The sequence below is a fragment of the Rhinoraja longicauda genome, chromosome 2, assembly GCF_053455715.1.
Source record: "Rhinoraja longicauda isolate Sanriku21f chromosome 2, sRhiLon1.1, whole genome shotgun sequence".
NCBI classification, from domain to species: Eukaryota; Metazoa; Chordata; class Chondrichthyes; order Rajiformes; family Arhynchobatidae; genus Rhinoraja; species Rhinoraja longicauda.
Genome location: NC_135954.1, coordinates 42217221 through 42234103, shown reverse-complemented (window position 1 = coordinate 42234103; position 16883 = coordinate 42217221). Strand labels below are relative to the sequence as shown.

The 16883-nt window shown below is 41.2% G+C and overlaps 1 protein-coding gene across 3 annotated transcripts in view; it reads right to left on the bottom strand.

Annotated features, from left to right (window-relative positions):
• Nucleotides 1–16883, bottom strand: part of LOC144604070 (serine/threonine-protein phosphatase 6 regulatory ankyrin repeat subunit A-like) — a 181662-nt gene that overhangs the window by 102251 nt on the left and 62528 nt on the right. For all 3 annotated transcript variants that reach the window (XM_078418157.1, XM_078418148.1, XM_078418164.1), the window contains exons 3-4: nucleotides 4739–4817; nucleotides 2587–2657 (exon numbers count right to left, since the gene is read on the bottom strand). In XM_078418157.1, coding sequence (XP_078274283.1) covers nucleotides 2587–2657; nucleotides 4739–4817 — 150 coding nt within the window. The remainder of the gene's footprint in view (nucleotides 1–2586; nucleotides 2658–4738; nucleotides 4818–16883) is intronic.

The following is a 16883-nucleotide window of genomic DNA, read 5'->3' as shown; positions in this document are numbered from 1 at the left end:
TTCAGAATTCAGGTAGGGTATCAAAAGATACTAATCATTTGGAAAAGCTGGAAATAATCAAACCGTGCCAACATAATTTTAAGAAAGCTGAATCCTGTATGATAAATTCACTCAACTGATACATGAATGTGACAGAGTTGATGGAGGGGCAACTATTGATAATGTGTTTTTCAATGTTCGAAATGTATTCGACAATTTGCCACAAAAGAGGCTGGTGCATAAATTTAGTGTCCAGAGTATTTAAAGAAAAGGTATTAGAATGAATTAGAAACTGGCTGTCACATGGAAAATAGTTGGAATAAATGGGTCCTTTTCAGATTGAGTATCACACGGATAGGTTCATGCCATTATTGCTTCATTGTTTATTTATTATTTAGACCAATGACCTGGAGAAGGAAGAAAAATAAGGTTTCCATGTTTGCCAATGATATGAAAATAGGTGGAAGGCCATGTTGTGTTGTGATGAGCACTTTGTGAATCTGCAAAGGGACATAGGTAAATGGTTTGAGTTGGTATTCCTTGGAGTTTAAAAGAATGAGGGGTGACATTATTCAAACATATAGTGTAAGAAAATAACTGCAGATGCTGGTACAAATAGAAGGTATTTATTCACAAAATGCTGGAGTAACTCAGCAGGTCAGGCAGCATCTCAGGAGAGGAATGGGTGACATTTCGGGTCGAGACCCTTCTTCAGACTGGTCAGTCTGAAGAAGGGTCTCAACCCGAAACGTCACCCATTCATTCTCTCCTGAGATGCTGCCTGACCTGCTGAGTTACTCCAGCATTTTGTGAATAAATTATTCAAACATATGATGTACTAAGAGGGCTTGACAAGGTTAAGGTTGAGAAGTTTACACTAGTGAGAAAGTCACGAAGAAGGGAACCTGCCAACGAAATAGGGATGCATAGCAAAACTAAGATGCATAGCAATTTTTTCACTCAGAGGCCAGTGAATCTGTGGAATTCAGTGGTGGAGTTCAGATCATTGGATAGAGTCACAGAATCATGGAATCATACAGCACAGAAACAGGTCATTCGGCCCAATACAACAGTGCTGAACAAGAAGCCGATCTAAGCTTGTCCCATTTGCCCGAATTTGGCCAATACCCCTCTAAACCTTGAACCTTACCTGTCCAAGTGTCTTTTAAATGCTGTTTATACCATACACCTCAATTACCTCATCTGGCAGCCCAATCCAAGTACCCATCACCCTCTTACTGTACAAGTTACCCATCAGGTTCCTATTAAATCTTGCCCTTCTCACCTTAAACTCATGTCCTCTGGTTCTTAATTCCCTACCTTGGGCAAAAGACTGAGCATTCATCCTATCTGTCCCCCTCTCGACTTTATATACCTCCATAAGATCCCCACTGAACCTTCTGGTCTTATAGGGATAAAGTTCTATGATGCCCAACCTTTCCATATAGCTCAGGCCCTCGAGTCCTGGCAACAACCTCATAAATCTCCTCTGCACTCTTTCCAGATTAATGGAATCCTTCCATTAGCAGGGTGACCAAAAGAGAGCACAATGCTACAAATACAGCCTCACCAACGTCTTGCACAACTGTAGCATTACGTCCCAATTTCTATACTCAATGCCCTGACTGATGAAACCCAATGTACCAAAAGCCTTCTTTACCAGCTTATCTTTTAGTGACGCCACTTTAAAGGGAAATATGTATCTGTACTCCTCGATCCCTCTGCTGTACAATACTCCCCATGGCCCTACCATTCATTGTGAAGGTCGTACCTTAGTTTGACTTCCCAAAATACAACACCTCGCACTTATCTGTATTAAACTCCATTAGCCATTCCTCAGATGACTTGCCTAGCTGATCAAGATCCTGCTGTTACCTTCACCATCTCCAATACCACCTACTTTCAGTGTCATCTGCAAACTTACCAATCATGCTTGGTGCCTTCTCATCTAAATCATTGATATAATCGACAAACAGCAATGGGCCTAGCCGTAATCGCTGAGGCACACCAATTACCACAGGCCTCCACTGCAAAAACCAGCCTTCCACCACACCCTCTGCTTCCTTCCATTATGCCAATTCTGTATCCAGTTAGCTGGCTCTCCTTGTATCCCATACGATCCAACATTCCAAAGGAGCCTACCATGCAGCATCTTGTCAAATTCCTGCTGAAGTCCATACAGATAACACCTTCGGCCTTGCCCTCGTCAACCATCTTGGTTACTTCTTCAAAAATCAAATTCGTAAGAAACGATCTCCCACATACAAAACCATGCTGACCATCTCTCATCAGCCCCAGTCTATCCAAATGCATATATATCTTATCCGTTGGATATGTTTACGGCTGAGATGGATAAATACTTTAAAGCTTAAGGAATAAAGGGTCATGGGGTACTGGCATACAGAGCAGTTGAGACCAGCAAAGAACAATCATGAACATATTGAAATGTGGGGTAGTCTTGAGGGGCTAAGTGGCCAAATCCTGCTCCTATTTTCTGCGCTCTTGTAACCCGAGTAAATATACAAAACGTTGATGGCTTGTTGATAAAAGTGCACCTCAAGACAATCTCTAATTCTGACAAATAAGAGAAATGCTATGTGAACTTACCTCACTGCAAGAGGCGACAGCACGATGTAGGGGAGTCAACCATTTGTTGTCTTTGGCATTAACTCTAGCGCCTAAAAGTACAAAATTATATAAATAATAACTAATAACGGTCTGCGGAGAACTTCCCAGCAATTCTAAATAACTGCAAGTATTCTAACGATTTAATTCTCCAGATAATCCACGATGAAATAAAAATGCAGTAAACAAAATAATCTGGGAACTGCATTCAAAATCCATCTTTCCACTCAGAGGTTGATCTGGAATTTGAAAGAAAGCTAGTTTCTCAGGGCGCCAATAAAATTGCAAACTGCTGGGGTTACTACTACCCTTCAAAGATGGAAACTGCTGACACCATATTTGAACACATCAAAACCAGTTTCTCTCATGGGTAAATCTTGCTTCTCCTCAAGAATACAGGCCGCTCCCAATGTAGTTAATGGGTTTAATTTTTATAGACATCCATTAGTCGATTTTGTCAACGAATCAGAAAATACACTAATATCAGTCGATATAATAACCATTCCTCCATTGTATGGTAATGAATAGCATCAAATGCACAAACTGACAAGAAAGAACAAATACTAAAAGTTGAGAGATAGAGAAGAAACTAGTTCTACCGCTTGCAGGAATGAATGTATGTGTGTAAATCGAACTTCTAAATTTTAATAATATTATGGGAGTTTGTTTGTATGTACGGGTGTCCATAACTTGGGGATGGCCTGCACCTTGAAATCAGCATTTGACCTGGGAAACAAGTGAAACATTTGCCTAAGAATATAGCTGCCAGACTCCGAATTTGCATCAGATGGCAAATGAATCGATGATAAAGATACTATCCTCTCCAGAAATATTCATCTGCTGCAGCATATGTGGAAGCGACCACTGCATAGTATCTGTGGAGTCAAAATCTCAATCTTCAAAAAAGGGACAACCTTCATCATCGATACCCATCATATTCATCATCATTGTGTTTAAGAAAGATTCTGAACAAGCCTAGTAGTGGGAATACGTGTGGAATGGGTCATCAGTAACAGCAAAACTGTATCTCAAGACAACCCTTAATCCAGAGGCCTGACACAATCCTCACCCTACCACTAATGTCAAGCCAGGGGACGTACCTTCAGTCCTGCCACACCCTTTTGTGAAAAGCAATGAACAATTACATAGCTAACAAGAAGAGGAGTCTCCAAGAACTCAGGATGCTTTCTTGGAAATTAAAGTACTGAGTGAATCAGCTCTAAAAGAGGTAGTTATGTACTGTGTTTTACTTGGGGAAGCACTAATGTGCCCTTTGCCTGAATGAACCTAAAGAATGTGTTTGCATTTTGCTAGCTACCTGACAAGTTAGCAGTCTAGTAAGTGAGATGATTTGTTCTCTACTCTTTTTTTAAAAACTAAAAATATATTTCTCCTGGCCTCCATGACAATAGACAATAGGTGCAGAAGTAGGCCATTCGGCCCTTCGAGCCAGCACCACTATTCAACTATTCAATGTGATCATGGCTGAAAGCAGGATGCCAGTGCAGTTGTTGACAGGCCTACTTAAAAGTTACAAACCTCATTCCCCTTTTGATAAACAGTTGAAAAAAAATACTTTGAAGGAAATTTAGTATTGCAAACTTCCATATACAAAAAATTACCAATAGGCCAAAAATAAAACATGTTTCACTTAGTAACCAGTCAGCAATATTTTAGTACCAAGTGCCAATTAGAGTCCATAATGTAGCACAAATACACAAGTCAGAAATTGGTTGAACCCAAGATTCTACCCTCTTGTTTAGAGAACCATTTTCTAGCTTCGAGCAAACTTTAGAATTAGGTCATATATTTATCTGCGTCCCCAACCAACATGCTCCATTGGCATGTGCTCCATCTTCACATTGCTCCATCTTCTGCCACTTGTTGCTCCATTGGCAGAAGTGTAGTTCTGAGTCTAGCTAGGAATTTTGCCCATAACAGTCCTTTAAGGCCTCAATGAGGCTTGAGCCAGCTCAGACCTGGCATGAAATTCATAGATAACTTTTTAAGATGCCATGGTCTTCAGATTTCAAGCTCAGAGGGACGGTGATCTGAAGCTCTTATGTTCTCCTGCTGCAATATCAGTAAAAGATCTTAACAAAACACTGGAGTAAATGGTAAAGTCCAAAAATACCTGATAAAATAAGTAGTTCAATAATTTCAGCATCTCCTAGATAAGCAGCAGCATGCAAAGGAGTTCTCTTCTCTGCATCCTAAAATGAGAGGAAAAATAATTTAAAGAAATGTCTATTGTATCTTGGTGACGTTACCAAATAATTTTTACCACATCATTCACTGTTTTAAGAGAAACACTGATGACTTCCAAAATCGCAGTATGCAGTATTCTATTCCAATTCCAAAGTCCTATGCAGATTTGCAGATTTTTACAGCGCTAAAGGCCATTTTGTCCACTGTGCACTGGAAGAACTAACTATGCAATAAATTCCTGTTTTTTAAATTCCTCTTTTTTCCCTACACTTGCAAATGTTGAATTTCAAAATTGTGTGTTTGAAAATTACTAAATCATACAGGCAAGCATTCCAAATCAATCCTTCCCATTTCCAAAAACTTCCAAACTTTCCCTGAAGCTTTTGCCAATTGCCATAAGTCTTTCTCCTGTGGGTTTTATTCCTCCTGCCAGTGGAAACAGTTTTATTTTACTTATTCAATCAAAACACTTCATTGTAGCTGGTTCTGTTTGAATTTTTCCACAGTACAGTTGGCACTCATCTATTAACCTAATATCACAGCAATTGGCTGACTTTAGGCAAATTGCCTAGCAGTGGGGAAAATATAAAGATTCTCCTTGTAACACCACATATAGAAACAAAGATTCAGTGCCAAATACTAAGTTGGCATACTAGGCTAGTCCCATTTAACCCATATCTCTTTAAACCGTTCCTATCCTATAAAGACGAAACTGTCCGTGATATACTGGGCAGCAACAGAATTAAGATCCTCACCTTGGGTCTTGAGCATTCACTTATTTTATTCAGGTGATGCAGCATTGAAGGAATTGTTTAGCAGATGTGATACTGAGGTTGCGTATTTTTTTTAAATTGCAACTTGTTCACTGGGTATTCAGACTAATATTGTTCTATACATAAAAGTTATTTGATCAATTTGTGGGGATCTTGCATTATGCAAACTGGCTGCTTAGTTAGACAGGGCAGAATTTGTTAGGTGTATCCAAGTGGGTTTCCTGAAATAGTACATGGATAGTCCAACTCGACTATACTGGACCTTGTACTGGGAACGGAGACAGCCCAGGTGACTCGTGTTTCAGTGGAACAGTACTTCGGGAACAGTGATTGCAACTTCTTACGTTTTAAGAAGTTATGAACAAAAATATGTGTAGGGCATTGGGGGAAGGTAATAAAGAAACAGAATCAGAATCAGAATAGCCTTTATTGTCATCCAAAAACATATTTTGGACGAAATTCCATTACCCACAGTCCAACTATAAGAAGCAATAAAAAATAAAGCAATAACACACACAATCATAAAACCAACACAAAACAAAAAAAACCATCCATCACAGTGAGTCTCCAGTCACCTCCTCACTGTGATGGAAGGCCAGAATGTCTTTTCTCTTCCCTGCCGTCTTCTCCCGCGGTCAGGCTGTTGAACTTGCCACGTCGGGGCGGTCGGGGCTCCCGACATTGAGGCCCCCTCCGGGTGGGAGAAAATCCTGCGGCCTATTCCAGGCCGCGCCGGACAGTGAAAGATCCCCAGCGGGCCGACCCAAGCCCCGCGGCGGGCGAAGACGCTGCCGCTGCCGGAGCTCCCGAAGACGGCCCCCACCCAGGGGCCTACGAACTTCCGACGTCCACACGGCCGAAGGTGAGTCGCAGCCGCACTCGCAGCGCCACCACAGCCTCCAAAGGCAGCCAGCTCCGCTGATGGTAAGTCCGGTCCATGGGCTCTGCGAACCAGAGCCCCAGGTGGTCCCAGCTGAAGGCCGCCAGCTCCAGGTGTTTGGCCGCAGCAGGAACGGAGACACAACCCAGAAAAAAGGTCGCGTCTCCGTTCGGAAGAGACAATTCTTAGTTTCCCCCCCCTCCCCTCCCCACACATCCACAAAAAACACTACATCACGTCTAAACACTACAATTAAGACGAAAAATAACAAAAAACACAAAAGACAAACGGACTGCAGGTGAGCCACAGCTACTGCGCAGCGCCACCACTTCCTGAATCTCTCCTTCACAGACTAAATTGGGGTAAGGTAGATCACAACATTATAAAGCAGGAGCTCGGGAGATTAATTTGGGAGCAATTGTTATTGATTAAGTCCACATCAGACATGTGGGAGTCGCCAGTTGATCAGAGTTCAGGACTGGCATGTTCCACTGAGTAGGAAGGATAAGGATGTCAAGGTAAAGGAATCTTGATGACCATAGAGGTTGTAAATATGGTTAAAAGGAAGGGTATGCAAGGTGTAGAAAGATTAAATCTGACTGGACCTTTGAGGAATATAAAGCAAACAGGCAAAAACTTAAAGGGGCCATGAAATGTCATTGGCAAGTCGGTTTAAAGAAAATCCTAGGGCTTTTTACACATATGTTAACAACAAGAGGGTAACAAGGGAGAAGGTAGGACTGCTCAAGAGTAAAGGCAGAAATATATGCTTGGAGTCAGAGGATGTTGACAAGGTACTAAACAAGTACTTTGCATCTGTATTCACCAAGGAGAAGGACAGCTGCGGGAAACAGACTGCGAGGGCAGTTTGAGATCAAGGAGGGGGCGGCACGGTGACAGTGATAGAGTTTCTGCTTCACAGCGCAAAAGACCCTGGTTCGAAACAGACTACATGTGCTGTCTGTATGGTTTGTACGTTCTCCTCATGACCGCCTGGGTTTTCTCTGGGTGCTCTGGTTACCTCCCACATTCCAAAGACATACAGGTTTGTAGGTTAATTGGCTTCAGTAAAAATTGTAAATTGGCCTTAGTGTGTAGAATAGTGCTAGTGTACGGGGATTGCTGGTCGGCGAGGACTCAGTTGGCTGAAGGGCTCGTTTCCACGCTGTATTTCTAAACTAAACGAAGGAGGAAGTGTAAGGGCTCTTGAAGAGGATTAAGGTGGATAAATCTCCAGGGTTTGATTGGATCTATCCCAGGTTATTGGGAGGCAAGAGAGGAAAATGCAGGGACCTTGATGAAGATCTTTCTATCTTCTTTCACTGCAGGTGAGGTTCCACAGCACAGAAGAGTGACCAATGTTGTCCCTTTGTTTAAGAATGAAACGGAAGTATAAAGAATGCAGGAAATTAGAGGCCGGCAAGCCTTGCGTCAGTGGAAGGGAAGATTTTGCATTTTTCAGGATAGAATGTATAAGCATATTGAAGAGAATGGAATTAGGGTTAGCCACCATGGCGTTGTAACGGTACGTCATGGCTTACTAAAGAATGAGTATTTTTGAGGAGGTGACAAAAGTGATCAATGTGGTTGGAGCAGTGGATATGTAATAACAAGGGACCATTGATGCTAGTTTATACCAAAGATAGACACAAAATGTTTGAGTAACTCAGCGGGTCAGGCAGCATCTCTGGAGAAAATAGACTAGACATTTTGTGTCGGGACTGTGTTTCAGTCTATTTTCTCAGCAGATGCTACCTGACCCACTGTGTTACTCTAACATTTTATATCTATCTACATGGATTTTACTCATTTGAAAAGGTCCATCATGATAGACTGACCCAAAAGATTAAGATGCATAGGATTTGCGGTAACTGGGTCATCTGGATTCAGAGCTGGCTTAGTGAGGGGTGTGTGGGAAGGGTGTTATTCTGGCTGGTGTTTGTATATATACAACCTGTACATAAATGTAGATGGGTTTTGATAAATAAGTTTGCAGATGACACCAAATTACAATTAAAACAGAAAGTACTTGTGCGAGAGTGGATTTGCAGACAGTGAGGAAGGCTATCAAAGTATGCAGCACTTGCAGAAGTTAAATCTGGGGAAATGTAAGGGATTGCACTTTGGGAGATTGAATACAAGGGAAAAATATACTGTTAATGGCAAGACCCGTAGCAGCATTGATATACAGATGGATTTTGGATTTCAGTCTGCAGAAGGGTCCCAAAATGTCACCTATCCATGTTCTCCAGAAATTCTGTAAACTAGCATCGGCGGTTACTTGTTTATTTTGAATAGTTAATAAGTTGTTTGTGATTGTGCTTTTTATTCAACTCCAAATGAGAGGGGGGGGGGCGCAGGGAGGGGGCAGTGGGGCAGAGCTCACTCACAAGGAGCCAAAATGCTCAATTCAATGATTATTTCCAGCACTCCAGGGGAGATTTTTGCAGATTCTAAAATGACTCATGATGTCAAAAGACAAAAGCACACAGGAAAACCATAATGAGTCACAGACAGAAAATAACTGAATCCCAAGAAGGATGATGCAGGGTACTGCGCAGAATGATTTAAAACAACGAACAGAGTAGTTTAATATTGCGTCTATTTTGATGTAGCATTTTAATCCAGAGATATTCACGAATGCAAGAGATTTTACTTTCAATTTATTGGGCAACAACCTATTTTTGGGCAGTGACTTCCAATTATAAATGAGGGTGTGATCTTTGATGACAAGGAAAGCAATTTGATGAAACATTTGACATGAGGCAGATGAAATCAGGATATGCGCTAGAAATTATGGCAAGGCAGGAGTTTGGAAATGATAATTACAGGACGGTTACCTGGAACAAGCTGCCAGAGGAGTTTGCAGACGCAGATACAATTACAGCATTGAAAAGGCATTTGGAAAGGTACTAGGAGGAAAGAAAAGGGATACAGGCCTAATACAGGAAAATGGGATCAGCATAGAAAGCAAACATGGTCAGTGTGGATGAAACAGGCTGACAGGGTCTATTTCTGTGCTGTCTGATTCTATAATGCACTGCCAGTATGTTTATGGGCGGTGCCATAAAGTGTTAATTGTGATTAGTCTATAAATGAGGAGGCCAGTAATGCAAGACATGACAAAGATGAGGACGATGAAGTGGGAAAAATACGTGATGGAGATATTTGTGGTAAAAACAGGGACAATTTTGTTGAACATCAACCGACTGGGGAGATAATAAGATAGTCATAGAAGGTAGACACAAAATGCTGGAGTAACAGCAGGTCAGGCAGCATCTCTGAAGAGAAGGAATGGGTGACTTTTCGGGTCGAGACCCTTCAGTCTGAAGAAGGGTCTCGACCCGAAATGTCACCCATTCTTTCTCCCCTTCTGCCGCCTGTACTGCTGAGTTACTCCAGCATTTTGTGTCCACCTTCGATTTAAACCAGCATCTGCAGTTCTTTCCTACACAAGATAGTCATGGAGTTGTACCACACAGAAACACTCTTTGGCCCAGTTTGCTCATACTGACCAAGGTGCCCCATCTCCACTAATCCAACCTGCCTGTGTTTGGCCATATCGTTCTACACCTCTCCTCTCCATGTACTTGTCCAAATGTCTTTTAAATGTTGCAATAGTTTCTGCCTCAAATACCTCCTCAGGCAGCTCATTCCATATACCCAGAAGCGATGCCATCATTTTTGATGAGTTTGTATTTATGTTCGATGGAACTTAAATAGAAAAATAGGAAAACCATTGAAGTCAGTACGGGAGGAGATAAACTTATTGATGGCATCCGAATAATCCCAGTGAACATCTCCAGCCACAGCTGAAGAAGTGGATGTATGCCCTTGAGCCCCTCCCATAATGTGTCCCATATATTCTTAGTACAGTGTTGGAGACCTAATTTTCCATATTCTTCAGAATCAGAATCAGAATAGCCTTTATTGTCATCCAAAAAACATGTCTTTTGGACGAAATTCCGTTACCCACAGTCCAACAATAAGAAGCAATAAAAATAAAGCAATAACACACACAATCACAAAACCAACACAAAACCAAAAAAAATATCCATCACAGTGAGTCTCCTCCAGTCACCTCCTCACTGTGATGGAAGGCCAGAATGTCTTTCTCTTCCCTGTCGTCTTCTCCCGCGGTCAAGCTGTTGAAATTGCCACGTCGGGGCGGTCAGGGCTCCCAACATTGAAGCCCCCGCCGGGAGGAGAAAATCCCGTGGCCTATTCCAGGCCGCGCCGGACGGTCGTGGGAGGCCGCCAGGTCCAGGTGTTTGGCCGATGGTAGGCCGCAGCGGGAACGGAGACACGACCCAGAAAAAAGAGTCGCGTCTCCGTACGGAAGAGACAATTTTTACATTCTCCCCCCCCCCCCAACACATAGCACACAACCACAAAAAACACTACATCATATCTAAACACTACAATTAAGACAAAAACCAACAAAAAACACAAAAGACAAACGGACTGCAGGTGAGCCGCAGCTGCTGCGCATCACCGCCACTTCCTTATACATCAATAATACAATTATGTGGGGCAATGACACGGTAGACAGTGAGAATCTTTTACCCTTGATGCGGTAGTCTAAAAGAGAGGATAGGTACAAAGGAAGAAGTAGGAAATTAAAAGATCAGAGGGGGATTTTGCCCCGCCACCACACACAGCGTCCTCTCAACTGCATTTAAGAAGCATCTGGGCAAGCACACGATTCACTCAGGCTTATAAGGCTTACGATTCAAATGCAGGTAAGTGGAATTGATATAGATGAGTGCAATGGCTTGCATACACAATAAAGGCCATTTCTGTGCCGTTCAACCGACTATAGAAGAATAAATCAAAGGTATATTTATTAATTTAATATATATTTCTTATCAACGGTATTATATTCCTCCCATGTTTTGGCCTAAATCCTATAAGATTAAACTGTTAGATTTTTAAATTCAATTGTTTGTGAATTATTATTATTCAATTACAAAATGAAATGCGGAATAAGAATCACCAATATACTAATTTCTCCACAACCCCACTAGGGCAGCTAATTGCATCTTCATCCAGCTGACCGAAAGGTAAGCACTACAAAACAATCAGTGACTAAATTTAGGTTTATAGCCTGCCTTGCATACAATACTAACTCAAGATATACTGCTTGCCAAAAAAACAGCTTACTGTTCTGCTACCACAGAACTTTCCATACTCACAAAAACAGTCTTTCAGAAAGCAGTACAAAAAGAGCGCAATTTCGGTGAAGTATTTAATACCACATTCATTGTCTACAGCACAGTTAGCTCCATTTGTGAAACACAACCAACAGTTTTTACATCTTCAAATTGTATGACACAAAGATTTAATTCACAAGATGATTTTTCACTCCAGTCAAAGAACAAATTGTCAACTTTGTTTTAATTTTATCAACTCGGATATTAAAGTGGAGATGGAGGCAACTGCATCATCCAAAGGAAAATGAGATCTTGGCAGCAGGGCCTTCAATCACCATTGTTCAAATAAATGACTTGATCATCATCATAATCCAGTCCTGTGAAACGGGATGTATATAAAATGATTGACACATTGTCTTTCTGCATTAGGATATGATAACATGAACCAAGCCAAAGCAGCAGAGGTAAACGGGAACTGTTTCATCGTAGTCCTTAAGTAGATGTCACATGGGAGAGGGGGAGAGCAAGGCACAGGTTAGCAAATGGAATTTTAAAAAGAGGGAATTTAAAAAAGAGTGGCAGAAGGTATCTCCCGGTTGCTCAACACTTTAACTCACCGTCCCATTCCCACACTGACCTTTCTGTCCTGGGCCTCCTTCATTGTCAGAATGAGGCCCAGTGCAAATTGGAGGAACAGCACCTCATATTTTGCTTGGGTAGCTTACACCCCAGTGGTATGAACATTGACTTCTCTAGCTTCAAGTAACGCTTGCTTTCCCTCTCTCTCTCTCCATCCCCTCCCCCTTCCCAGTTCTCCTATCAGTCTTACTGTCTCCAACTACATTTTATCCCTTCCACTCCCTGACATCAGTCTGAAGAAGGGTCTCCACCCGAAACGTCACCCATTCCTTCTCTCCAGAGATGCTGCCTGGCTCGCTGTTACTGGAGCATTTTGTGTCTATGTACAACATCAATGATGGTTTGAGATATGTATCAGTGAATCAGGATGTCCAGTCCAGTCCAGTACCTATGCTGCCACAGTCATTTTGAACGCAATTGCACAAGCTAGATTCAGTGGTTACTGCATTTTAAGGGATACAAGCACATTGTCAGTTACTGAAGAAGAAAACATTGTATTTGTTGCCTCCAAAGTGCTCGGCCATACAAACTCAATCCAAAGCAATGTTAAACTCTTGATAACTCAATGGTCTTATGCAGTGATTGATATTTCTATTTCTTGGGGGATTCTCTTGCAATTCTGAGAAGGGATCATAAAAAGCCTGTTATCTCAGCTGATTCTGAATCCATTATTTGATCCCTACCTTTGCAATATCCTTCATTAACTATTTTCCTTCTGACATTCAAATAATGTAAACTATTTATTTTAAAAACGATTCTTAATAATTTAAACATGTTCATGACTTTAAAACCCAAGCTTGGTGTCATCTGATCTCTAGTCATTGAGCTATACAGCACAGAACAGGTCCTTGATCCGACCTTGCCCATGCCAACCAAATTGGTGTTCTGGGCTAGTCCCATTTGCCTGCACTTGGTCCATTGCCCTCTCAACCCCTCCTATCTATATATGTATCCGAATATATTTTCGTAATAATATCTGGTTCCATAACTTTCTCTGATAGCTCCTTCCAGGCACCAACTACCCTATGACTGAAAAATTTGAAAGACTGATTGAAAGAAACCTTAGGGAAATAGGTCTTTCAGCCCACTGAGTCCATGCCAACCATCAATTACCTATTCAAATTTGTTCCACGTTGTCCCACTTTTGCATCCACTTCCGACATAATAGAGGCAATAAAAGTTAATTAACTTACAAACAATGCATCATGCAGAAACAAAGATGGGCAGATGCTCGTTTATACCAAAGATGCTGGAGTAACTCAACGGATCAAGCAGCCTCTCTATAGAAAAATCTAGTGACAGGTGACATTTCACTTATCAGGTGAAACCTAGACAGGTGACATTTCGAGTCAGGACCCTTCTTCAAACAAATTACATCATGATATCCCAACATTTGTATGTGATACCATTCCCATTGAAGGCAAATGTGCCAAATGCCTTCTTCACTACATTGTCCCCTGAAATTCCAACTTTCTAGGAACCATATATCAACCATATAAGATATATCTGTCCTGTAATACTCTCAAGGCTCTACCATTTAACGTGTAGGTCTTACCCTAATTTACGATACCATACGATACGATCTAGGTCTTACCCTGATTTGACATACCAAAACGCAACACCTCATCCTTGTCAGTGTTACATTACATTTGCCTTTCCTTGGTCCACCTTCCCAAATAATCTAGATCCAGTTGTAAACATAATATCCTTCCTATTGTACCATCAATTTTGGTGTTGTCTGCAAGTGTGGTAACAATGTTAACTACATTGTTATATTAGTTAATAACCTGGATGACAAACAACAGTGGTCCAAGCACAGACTCTTGCAGAAATCTACTGGTCACAGGCTTCCTATCAGAAAAATAACGCTTGACAACCATCTTTCACTTCTTTCCTCCAAGCCAAATTTGAATCGAATCTGTGAGCTCACGCTGGATTCCATGCTCCCTGCCTTCCACACAATCCTTCCATGTGGGACCTTGCTAATGTCATTTAGGCAAGATCCATTGCCCTAGCCTCATTAATCCTCTTGGTGACCCTTTCAAAAAAACTCGATTAAGGATGTGAATAAATTTTCCAAAGCCATGCTGACTAACTCTAATCAGTCCATGCCTCTCCAAATGCTGATGGATCCAGTCTCTCAGAATCTCCTCCAACAACTTTCCTACCACCTGATGTCAAGCTGACTGGCCTATAGTTCCCTAGGTCATTCTTGCTGCCCTTTTTAGATAATGGTACATCTGCCACACTCTAGTCTTCCGGGACTTTACCTGAAGCTGAAAAGGATGCAAATATCTCTTCAAGGGCCTCCACAATTTCCTTCCTAGCTTCCCACAAGGAGCAGGCCTTGGGGATTATCCACCATATCTCCTCTAGTAATTTGTATATGATCCAAGACATCACAACTTGTACACCTCAATTAATTCACTTCTAATATCATCTTCTTGGTCAAACTGGATAAGAATTATTTGTTTATTATCTTCCCCCATCTGTCTTGGCTCTACAAAGACATGCTGATATTTAAGGGGACCCCTTCTTTCTAAAACCACTCTTCCATTCTTAATATGCCTGTAGAATCTCTTAGGATTTTCTTTACCTTGCCCGCAAAATCCATTTTATGTACTTTTTTTTTGCCCTTCTGAATGCCTTATAAAGTGTACTCCTCTACTTATATGCTGGTAGGGATGTGCTTGATCCCGACTACCTACTCTAATATATGCCTCCTTTTTCATTGCTTCAACTACTTTACAAGCTCCAAAATAAATATAAAATAATCTAGCTCTTGCAACACAAGTTGAGACTGCTTTAAAATGTTTAATGTTCAGTGACATGATTTAAGCAAAGTGCTGAAGAAGTTGGAGCTTAGTGATCAATTAAGACAGATTTTAAAATTTTTAATTCAATTTTTGAAGAGCAAAATATGTAAATATTATTTTAAAAATTCTGTTTGGATATAGGCACATTCCTCAAGATATCAATTCCCATCTCTTGCTAACTCAATGCACAACTATCAAAATTATTTTAGATTAGCAATTGTTTGCAAAAGTACCTTTCAAAATACTGGTGCACAAGATTGCAAAAATCAAACAGCTGCAAAAATAAAATGTACTTTCTTGCAATAACAAAAAAGTTATTAGTTCATAAGAGATAATTCAACACAACATGAAAATAAATCGAAAGAACTAACTAGATCAATACATAATTATATCAAAGTGACGGCACAACTAATTAAAACAAGCATTTTGAGGTTTAGAACCAAGCTTTGGATACATTTATTTGGCCATTTGGGGATCATGTTTGAATTTGAGCATCCAATCACAAAAAAAACATTAAATTCATACAACATCAATTTACTAGGATACTGTAATAGGAAGCTAGTGGCGAGGAAAAATGGGACATTTGGACTTTCAATTGGATAATTACTGGGATTTTTAACAGCATTCTTAGAATTTATCGAGCCTAAGATGTGACCCATTTTAAACTGGATCACAGCTTAAACGTCATAAACTGTGATCCAGTTTAAGATGGGATCACATATTCAAGGAGGGAAATGGTCTTCTACTCCCCCTATGTAAATTAATTCCAAAATTTAAAAAAATCATCTAACACTGGAAATAAGCTTCCTAATTCACAAATTATCTCAAACATGTTTGTAATGTTGTTTGCAGTTTGAAACTGTGTAAGAGTGTACAGTCAGTAAAAAGGTGAAAATCAATACCACGTGGAGACATATTAATACAAGCATGAACTTTACAGCGTGAGTCAGACTCATAAAATGCCTGGAGAAAATCCAATGGGCACTGATGTTTGCAAAGAATGTCTCCCTCACTGGCATATGGTTTTAGCAATTTTGCAGTTGAACTAGCCCATCAGACAAATAAGCAAAAAAAAGACTTCAAAATCATTAGATCTGGTTATCCGCTGCATTTTCTATCCCAAATTGACTTTTGTAAATAAAGTTCATTCGAAATATGGGAAAAAGTAGATATAAAGACTTGAGTCACAAAACCAAATCATTAGATCTGGTTATCATGAATAGCAGCTTGCATTTCAAAACAACATATTGACAAAAGATCCTCCGAATACGAGATTTGAAGTAAAAAACTGCTATAAATACTGAAAATGCTCAAATAAAACTATGCTTATGTGGCGGCTCCCAAGGGTCGGGCCATATCACTATCGAACCCCTCGGCACGGGAATGGACCAGTCCGGGGGCGGCCCTTAGCTACAGGGATAAAGGGCAGGAGTTTAGGCGCGATCGCTCTCTTGCAGACCCGACTAGACAAGAGAACAACAGCTAATAAAATCCCTCCCGAAATACCTGGCTCCTCACCTTCATTTCGGGCTTATCGACGCGCCGCATTGGTGACCCTGACGTTCCATTGGTGTCGTCATGGAGTCAAAACACAGAGCCGCCTGTCCGTCCACCTCACAGGCCGATCAGGCCCTGTTTCTCGACGCGGTCTCCGTCAAACTACCGACGTTCTGGACCACCTGCCCTCGCGTTTGGTTTCAGCAGGCAGAGGCTCAATTTCAGCTGCAGGGCATTACGGTGGACGACACCCGCTATTTCTACCCGGTGGGGGCCCTCGACCAGGACACGGCTGAAGAGGTCACCGAGTTCC